Source organism: Myodes glareolus, chromosome 1 (genome assembly GCF_982192425.1).
Source record: "Myodes glareolus chromosome 1, mMyoGla1.1, whole genome shotgun sequence".
NCBI classification, from domain to species: Eukaryota; Metazoa; Chordata; class Mammalia; order Rodentia; family Cricetidae; genus Myodes; species Myodes glareolus.
Genome location: NC_142026.1, coordinates 16,661,720 through 16,671,224, shown reverse-complemented (window position 1 = coordinate 16,671,224; position 9,505 = coordinate 16,661,720). Strand labels below are relative to the sequence as shown.

General features: G+C 45.9%; 1 protein-coding gene across 5 annotated transcripts; it reads right to left on the bottom strand.

Annotated features, from left to right (window-relative positions):
* Nucleotides 1-1,166: 1,166 nt before the first annotated feature.
* Cxcr2 (C-X-C motif chemokine receptor 2) lies at nucleotides 1,167-8,279 on the bottom strand. Of its 5 annotated transcripts, XM_048459257.3 has the most exons (4): nucleotides 7,927-8,279; nucleotides 6,381-6,570; nucleotides 6,063-6,113; nucleotides 1,167-3,455 (listed from the first exon to the last, which is right to left on the bottom strand). In XM_048459257.3, the coding sequence occupies exon 4, from the start codon at nucleotides 3,435-3,437 to the stop codon at nucleotides 2,355-2,357; it is 1,083 nt and encodes a 360-aa protein (XP_048315214.1). In that variant the 5' UTR covers nucleotides 3,438-3,455; nucleotides 6,063-6,113; nucleotides 6,381-6,570; nucleotides 7,927-8,279; the 3' UTR covers nucleotides 1,167-2,354. The 5 variants fall into 5 exon arrangements, with proteins under 5 accessions (XP_048315214.1, XP_048315219.1, XP_048315215.1 ...); XM_048459262.3 differs by lacking the exons at nucleotides 6,063-6,113; nucleotides 6,381-6,570 and adding an exon at nucleotides 7,487-7,559; XM_048459258.3 differs by lacking the exon at nucleotides 6,063-6,113.
* Nucleotides 8,280-9,505: the final 1,226 nt, after the last annotated feature.

Below are 9,505 nucleotides of genomic sequence, written 5' to 3'. Positions count from 1 at the left end.
TGATTCTGAGTTCAGCGCAGGGTCTGGCACTGGATGGGCATAGGGTAGGGACCGTGATGTTGGTTTACTAACTATTGCCTGAACATTTTCGTGAATGAACACTGTCTACTCTGGAGCCTCCTTATACTCTCCTGCTCAACCTCGGTGAACTATAGGGTTCAGTCTCTTTCCTGTGCCCATAATAGGCTGCTTAGAGACAGGTCCCCTCTGACAAACCCTTCAGAGACAAACCCTGTTTGTTTGATGGGCTGCTGTGTCCCAATCCCCCCAGGAGGTCTGTCAGTCACTGTATACTGAGGAAACAATGATTTTAGGGCTGAGGATACAGCTCAGTTGGTAGTGTGTTTGGCAAGCATGTACCAAATCCTGGGTTCAAGCCCAGCACCATATAAACCAGGCATGGTGGTGCGCCTCTGTAATCCTAGCACTTGGGAGGATACTTTGATCAAGTTCATGTCCAGTTATATAGGAAGTTTCAGACCAATCTGGGATAGGTGAGACAGTCTCAAAACCCAACCCCACCCAAGCTCACCCCTCCCTGCAAGGAAACAAGAATGACTCAAATCCTTTGTCTACTCCGATAGGTGACAAATGACTTCTCCACTCTGAACTCGTGCCTGCTTGGCAGCCTTGGATGAGGATGGGTGTTGGCAAGGGGAGGGGACGGGGGGGGGGAAGAACTCTCAGTGAAATCTGCTGCAGGAGCTCCTGTGGTCTCCTGGCCTCCCTGCTTCTCCAAGGAGATGAGCTGGTGACTTCCGACCCGTGTCTTCTAAACCTGTTCCTGAGGCTTTTGAGGGTCATTCCATCCAAGGACCTAGGAACACTGGAGGAAGAATCCGGTGCACTTCCCCCCCTGGTGATCCATGTTCAGCCAACGCAGGCTAGGATGAGCACAAAGGGGCAGCCAGACAGGGACAGACGGGGGGGGGGGGTCTGTCTTCATCTTCTCACTCAGGGGAGAGTGAGATGGCTCAGCCAGTAAGGACCCTTGCCACCAAGTCTGATGACCTGAGTTTGTTCCTCAGAAGCCACGTGGTGGAGGGGGACTAGATTTGACAAGTTGTCCTCTGACCTACACACACACACACACACACACACACACACACACACACACGAGACAGAGAGAGAGAGAAGTCCTGAGATAGATACTCAACTCCAAGTGATTTATATAGTTTTAAAAAGGCATTTAATGATCACACTTTATAAGAAATTATAATGTACATAGTTCTGCATTCGTTCAGTGGTTAAAGTAGACTTAGATTTTTTTTTTGATAAACTGACGTAAAACATATATAACAAAAATGACCATTTTAGCTCCCCCGCCCCGCACTGGTTGAGGCCCTAGAGTTCAAGCCTGAGTTCACAGAAACGTTAAGTAAGCACTCCATCAGTAAACAATACCTAGCTTTCATTTTAACTTTTTTCTTTTAATGCAATGGCAGTGAGCACTTCCACACTGCTGCACAGGAGCCAGGGCTCTCCTGTCGCCCCAGACTGGAGCTGTGCCATCCAACACAAGTGCCCCACCCTCCATCACCCAGCCCCAAGTCTTCACTATCTGATTACTCTTGGCACTTTTTAAGTGTGAACGTACAACGTTTGTCTTTGGGGTCTTGTTATTCCACGTGGAAGCATGTTTTCAAGGCTCATCCATGAGGTAATATGGGTCAGTTTCTTGTTCCTTCTCACTGTGGGATGGTCTCCTGCTGTGTGCACACACCATGTGTAATTTACCCATTTATTTGTGGGCCGTCATTTTAGTTGTTTTGACTTTTGAGTCTTTTGAATAATGCTGCTGTTAGTATCAACCTACAAACATCTGAGCCCTTGCTTCCAATTCTTTCGGGTATCTACTTAGAGGTGAATTTGATGGATTATGTGATAGTTCTATATTTAATGTCTTAAGGAAAGTGATATGCTGTGTCCCACTGTGCTGGGATACCATTCAGGTCTACCAGTAAGGCAAACACTTTCCCTTTCTCTACTTCCTTAATAACACTTGCTATTTTCTCTTCTTCTCCTCTACCTCTTCCTTTTACAGGTAAGGACTCTGATGGGTAGGAGGAAGTATCTCACTCTAACTCTAATTTGTGCTTCTTAGAAAAGATTATTTGGGGTCCAGTGTTAGGATGGACCAAATGTATCATTAGGCATACAATATGGAGGGAGTGAACAGCCAGGGTAGGGGTTCTAAACTTTGCAGTGGGGGCTCTGGTAAAAATGTGGCCTCTGTCTCCCTGTACCTTTGAAATGTGTGTGGGTGATTCAATTCAGATACCACAGTCTGCGTACATGAGCCATGCTGGTGGACAAGAAAGAACCCTGAATGGCTACAGTTTAGGTGGACAGACTTAGAGAGTAGTGGAGGTGTTCCCTGAAGAAGAGCCAACAAATGAAGGCCTGCCCTCCTTGGGTAAGAACTTCTTGCTGATAAGGCCGTGAGTAGCCATGATCTTGAGGAGTCCATAGCGAAACTTCTGGCCAATAAACGCATAGATGATGGGGTTAAGGCAGCTGTGCAGGTAGCCAAGGATTTCGGTAGCATTCAAGGCCCTGTCAATGTCATTGCGGCGCTCGCAAGTCTCCTGGATCTGCTTGGTCCTCATGAGGGTGTCTGCGAACAGGACCAGATTGTGGGGCAGCCAGCAAAGCAGGAACACAAGCACAACGGCAAAGATGACCCGCATGGCCCGGTGCTTCTGCCCCATGTGGGCCTTAAAGAGCGTGCGCAGTGTGAACCCGTAGCAGAACAACATGATCAGCAGCGGCAGGAGGAAGCCGAAGGTCTGAGGCAGGAAGCGCAATACCATCCTCAACTTGGTTGTGTTGTTACCTGCATCTTCGTAGCAGACTAGGGTTAAGGAGTTCGTCATGACGGTACTACGCAGAATTAAGGTGGGCAGGGACACAAATATGGACAGTATCCACATGGTTATGCATACGAACTTGACCAAGTGCCTCTTCTGGATCAGTGTGCTTGTGGCATGGACGATGGCCAGGTAGCGGTCCATGCTGATACAGGCTAGTAACAGGACACTACTGTAGAAGGTGACTTCCTTCACGAATGAGAATATCTTGCACATGGGTATGCCGAAAGTCCAGCCCTTCACCTTGGACGCAGCCCAGACAGGCAAGGTCAGAGCAAAGAGCAGGTCGGCAATGGCCAGGTTCAGCAGGTAGACGTCGGTGACAGAGCAGGAACTCCGGTTGTATAAGATGACCAGCATCACCAGGGAGTTTCCCAGAAGGCTCAGCAGGGTTACCAGGACATATACGATAACCACGGCATATTTGTTGATTTCTAGGCTCTCTGGGTCGCGGCATGGGGCAGCATCTGGCAGAATGGGGGGCAGGTCAGAGCTATAATTGTAATTCTCAATCTCGCCACTGAAGAAATATTCAATGTTGAAATTCTCCACATTGAATTCTCCCATTTTGAGGTCAACTTAATCCTGTCAATAGAGGAGAGATGATGGTTACTACATAGCAAAGTGACCCTGTTTCCTGTCTTTCCAACCAAGGAACTAGGATATAAGGATTTGTTACATTGGATTGCACAGTACAAGGAAGATGTTTGTTTCCCTTCAAATTTTCAAATAATAGAAGTAAGCATTTGAGACAAAATAGTAGACTCTTTTTTTTGGGGGGGGGGTAAAGACTACAGTTCTCTTCAAGACTTTTTTTTTCTTGAAGTAGGGTCTTGGTTGGCCTTAAACTTACTGTGTAGCCAAGGATGCACAAATGCATTATGTACATGGGTGAAAATGTTATAATTAAACTCACTGTTGTGAATAAATAAAATACACTAATAAAACGTTAAATATAAAAGGTTAATTGGAGAGCACACCGTTTTACAAAATAAATACATATTTCATTTTAAATAAAATAACTACATATATTTATTTTAATACTTATAAAGATAGATTAAAACGATAACAATAAGAATAACAAAAAATGGGGGCTGGAGAGCCAGCTCAGTGGTGAAGAGCAGTGGCTGCTCTTGCAGAAGACTCAGGTTTGGTTTTCAGCACACACCTGATAGCCAGCAACCACTTGTAACTCCAGTTCCAAGGGATCAGACAATCTCTTCTGGTCTCCTCAGATACTGGGCATGCACATGGTACACATACATACTTGCAGTTGAAACACCCATACACATAAAAAATTTTTTAAAAGTCAGCTTTAAAAAGAATAACAAATACGGGTTGGAGGCGGAGCTCAGTGGATAGAATGCTTGCCTGGCAAACACACAGTCCTAGGTTGGATTCCCAGAACTCAATAAAAACTGAATAAATTGTGTGAGGGCACGTGCCTGTAATACCAGCACTCCGCGTTCAGGAGGTAGACAAAGGAAAATCAGAACTTTAAAGTCATCTTTGACTGCAAAGTAAATTCAAGTCTAGCCTAGACCTTATGAGAGCCTGTCCAAAACAACAACAATAACAACAGCAAAAATCAAAACAAAACAACAGGTTGGGGAAGTGGTTTATTGAGTAAAAATGCTTGCTCCTCAACTTGACCACCTGATTTTGGTAGGTGGCTAGATCTTGGAAACCAGGGAATCAGCAGGGCTGTGAGCCGCTCCCACGCCCAGGCAGCAAGGGCAGGCTCGATGTTCCATAAGCAGACCATGAAGGCGGGATGCTAGGCAGACAGTCAGAGGAGAGGGCCAGGAGGGACTACCAACACACAGCCACGGGCAAAGGGACGAGAGGGCTGTTTGTGTCTTAACGTGCTCATTTTGAGAAGGGATGCGTTAGTGGCTGAAGGGGCAAAGGGAAGGGTGGGAGATGACAGTTGAGATCTGCTTTGTGTGAGGTTACCCTTGGTCCTTACTAGTGGCATAATTAGCCCCTGTTTCCTGGGGGGAGGGGAGCAGATGAGGCCCCGAGAGGCTCAGGAACCAGGGTTGTCCTGGGGCTGCTGGATTACAACTCTGCAATGCTTCCAGTCTAACACTGGAAGATCATACCTCTGACATTAGGTACACTCAACGCCTAAGCATTTTGCTTTATTATTCCTCCCGAGGGTTGGCCCTGTATGGTAAGCACATACTCTACCCTAGAGCCACGACTTCATATATACATAAAAATTCTTTATATATTATATTCTTTATATATATAAATATATATTTATATATTATAAATCAAACACACATATATGTATTTACACATATAATATATATGTATATTACATACATAATATATTATATAAAATACATAGTATTTACATATATAATATATAACACATGTGTATATATACACATGTGTATATATACCTATATTATATATAATAATACATATTTATATATAATTATATTTATATATTATAAATTAAATACTCACATATATATTCTATATATATATATATATATATATATAAATTCTTGAATTGTCTTTCAGAAAGTGTGGGCACAGTCCCCTCTTACTGCTTAGAAACTTGGGTATCACCATCTTTTGCTACTTCTTAGGTTGCAAATTAACAAAAAAGCTATCACTGGAATGGTAGCCAAACATCTTCAGCTGAGTGCCCTATCGTGGCCTCCGGGATGCAGTAGGAACTGCTGGATTGAATGGAAGTACCAGCTCCTTGAAATGCACACTAGCCCAGAAATTCCATGGGTGGGATGAGTTAGGGAGGTGCACGATAAAACTCAAGCATGAGGGAACTTTTCGGGCCCTGAACATTCAGCTAATCTTTTCAATGAGATAAACCAGTCATTTTACTACAACTCCGATCCTCATTCTCTTGAGAAACACTGTCCATAAATGCTGCAGGGGTGTGGGAGGCCTCAGTGCCAGGTGCATCTCCACACCCAGCTGGAGCCCAGGCAAGGACGGTAGACAGATTTGGGAAGACTGCAGGTAGGGGCTGGGCTGCAGGTAGTTCTAAGTAGTTTTTGGAGGATGTAGGAAGGGGGTCAGGAGTTCTTCCTCTATGGTAAGGAGACCTAATGTTTAGGGGTCCATCCACAGAGGGGGAAATACCCAGGGTCAGGCTAGGCATAGAGGGACAAAGAGAGAAATTCTAGATAGTAATTCAAGGTGTTCCAGACTCACCAGGATGCTAACTTTTCTCCTGCGGGGACACCTGAGCTAGGCAGCTGTGACCTGTGAAGAGTGGCAGTAGTGAGAACTGTCTAGAGGAAGTGTGGGGTGGATTAGATTGCTCAAGCAGGGGAGGAACTCCTGAGGGTGTGGGACACGTTTGATGGTTTGAATATGAATCCCCAGCCTGGCCCACAGATGGAGTCATCTTATGGGTTTAGAGAGTTCATAATGGGAAGTGACCCAATAAAGTTTTCTAGCCCGTCTCCCCAGGTTTCAGTGGGGAGGAAATAGGCCCAGATAAAGGAAGAGGTTTGCTCAGGACCTCACCTCCCTCTGCTAGGATCTCAAAGGATTTCCTGCAGCCAGGGTCCGACTCTCCCTACTCCAGAGGCTCCAAGTGGGTCTACCTTACCATTCAGCTGTTTTAAGCAGGGCAGTTCAACCAGGCAGCAGAGCTGGACACTGGACGCCGCCCCAGGGAATAATGAAATGATCTTGGGCCAGTGGACTCTAAAGCCTGGTAGTGCAAGGATAGTTACCCATGGGTTAGTGGCAGATGCGTGTGACACACACACACACACACACACACACACACACACACACACAAGGACACATACATGGATGTGAATATATGCACACACAAAACAGCGCTAGCTTGTCCTGTGACTCTTAGAATGGAGGTAGAGTTTCTATGGATGGTTATTCTTTTCCATCCCACCTCAGTCAAGGTCCGGGAGAGGAGCAAGCCCACCTCGTTTTCAGGACCAAGTCCTGGGAGCAACTTCACATGCTCTGACCTGGACAACAGCCGTCGTGTTAGCTGTAATCTGGATGACTGACTGGCTTGCAGCCTCCCAGGCAGAGGGCTTCTCACCATTTATTTTATAATTCATCCCTCTCGTTAGTCTATGCAGTCGGCACGTTCTGGGTGAGGAAACCAAGTCCCAGGAGGTGAAGCAATTCACCTCAAGTGACACAGCTGGACTGGGCTGTGGACGTTTTTAAGTGGATTTTAAAATTCACTCTTAAATGTTCTTTTACCAAATGCCACAAGGAGCAGGCTCCCAGCCTCAGCCAGCCTCAGGTTTCTGCAGGTCCTGCTCTTTTCAGACAATCAAACACCATTAGTGTGGAAAAGGAGCCCAGATTGGACATTTCTTAATCACCCACTTCTGGTTTTTTTTTTTCCTCCTCCTATGTTGCCTAGGCTGGGCTATGTGAGACCCTGTATCAAAGTTTTATTTTGTTTTGTTTTTAAAAAGAATTCTAATCTTTGTCCCACCCTCAAGGGTCAGGGCAAGAACATTGTCTGTCCCTGGGCCACCGTGTTCTCCTGGAAGACGCTAGGCTGTTCCAAGTCTTCTCTGTCCAGAATTGTAGCCATAGCTCATTTAACTCTAAATGAAAAGTAATTACAATAGAGTAGAATTTACCTCACCAGCAGTTGGGGAGATGATTCTGTCAGCAAAAGCACTCGACGCTTGTCAGATGATCTGACTTGGATCCCTAGATAACCCGTGTGAAGAAACGATTTCACAAAGTTGCCCTCTGGCCTCCACACATATTCCATGGTACACACACATACACACAATAACTTTAGAAAAAATAATTTACTTAATTGACCACTATAGCTACACTTTGAAGGCTCGGTAGACACGGGTGACCAGTGGCTTCCGTATTAGCCAGTGCAGATATGGTGTTTGCCTCTTGTAGAAAGAGCTTTGACATAGCCTCGGCTAACTGAACATGGAGATTGCAGCTCTAAGGTTATACAATGCAGTGCGCCAGTTCCCAGGGCTCCAGGAAAGGCAGAGTTTCCAGGTCCCTTCTACCCGAAGTACATTCCCAGTCAGTGACCCATCAGCTCTCCTACCTGCAATTGCTCCACAACGCTGTCCTGAGCGGAGCCGCCCGGGCCTCCCTGTGCCTCAAGGCTTGGAAGCAATCGGGGCTGTTGTACTGGCAGCAAGTGAGGCAGCTGTGATGGGGAAGCTTCTGACCTGGGCTACCAATGGGGAAGTTCTGGAGGCCCTTTGGACCAAATGTCCCACCCCCAAGGGAGGTGTCCTACAGAGGAGTAGGTAATCTGTTCTAGGACTCCGACTTCAGGCTCAGGGTCTAACTGGGGATTCTGCCGGGAGCTTTGGGCTTTTCATGTCTTCTGATGGTTTCTGGAGGAGACTGCCAATCTGAAGGCAGAAGTCAGTTTCCTTCCCAGACTATGCCTCTCTTTTAACAAGGAAGATGTGGGCACCCCTAGACCCCACTGGTGGACTTGGCTGAACTTGCACCCACACTTCCTTCCTTGCTTCCTTCCCTCCTCTCAGAGTCAGCAAGAGAACGGGCCCTTCTGTTTCTCGTGAGCCCCTGCCCTGGCTGGGGGACCCGATGCCGTCTCCCCGCTGAGAATCTGCCTTCTGGCACCACAATTGACTCTCCCCTTCAGCCCGAATTTAGTTCTTTTCACTCTTGTCTCAGAACCCTTTGCCTCTGTTACGCCACCTTCCTTTCCACAGTTGCTCTCCGTACTTCCCCGCCTCTTACATGCTGCACCACAAACATGCTTCAGAGGGTTTCTTTCCCTACTCTGTGAATGGGGACCAGTAATGTATGGGCTGGCGGGTGGGGAGGGTGTCCGGCAACCTTTTTTTTTTTTTTAGTTAAATTGTTCTCATTTTTGCAAAAGAGTATCTCAAGACAAGCAGACTGGAAACGAGACAAGCAATACACAAGCACATACATAGAACCTGGAACTTTCTCTTAACTCATCTTTTCCCATGGTAACCACCGTCCACATTGTTGAGACCAAGCTATATTCTATCTTAAGCTACTCCATATTGTGCAAAAAACACATGCATGTAACTATTTTGTCTTTATATATGTATGTGCACCACATGCATGCCTTCCTGTGCCCTGGGAGGTAAGGATGTTGGATTCCTGGACACTGGAGTCATGTTGTGAGTCACCAGGTAGGTGCTAGGAATTGAACTTAGGTTCTTTCCAAGAACAAGTGTTTTTAACTGATAAGCCCCATGACATATATCTTTGTTTGTATATCTTTCCATATTTTTTCCATATAAATACAAATGTGTTTTTTCTTTCCTTCTTTCCTCAATAAAGATGATATTTTATTAGTTGTATTGTCTTGCACCTTCACGAAGTGTCATGGACAAATCCTATATCAGTATATAAGGGCTCGTATCTTTTCAGTGACTGTTCAGATCTTATCATCTTTGATTCCTGTATCATTTGACTTGTTCTTTTCTCATTTACCCCGACTTTCTCTGGGTGTCATTTGCTGCTTAAAAGTTGCCCCAGATGGTTGTTCTTGGATGTCTTACCTGGACCTTCTTGTCTTTCTCTATCAGCTCTCTGTGGCGAGTCCACCTGCCTCTGTGGCTTCAGTGAGGACCACCGGTCAACGTCATCAGCACCTGCATTCCCAGCATCTC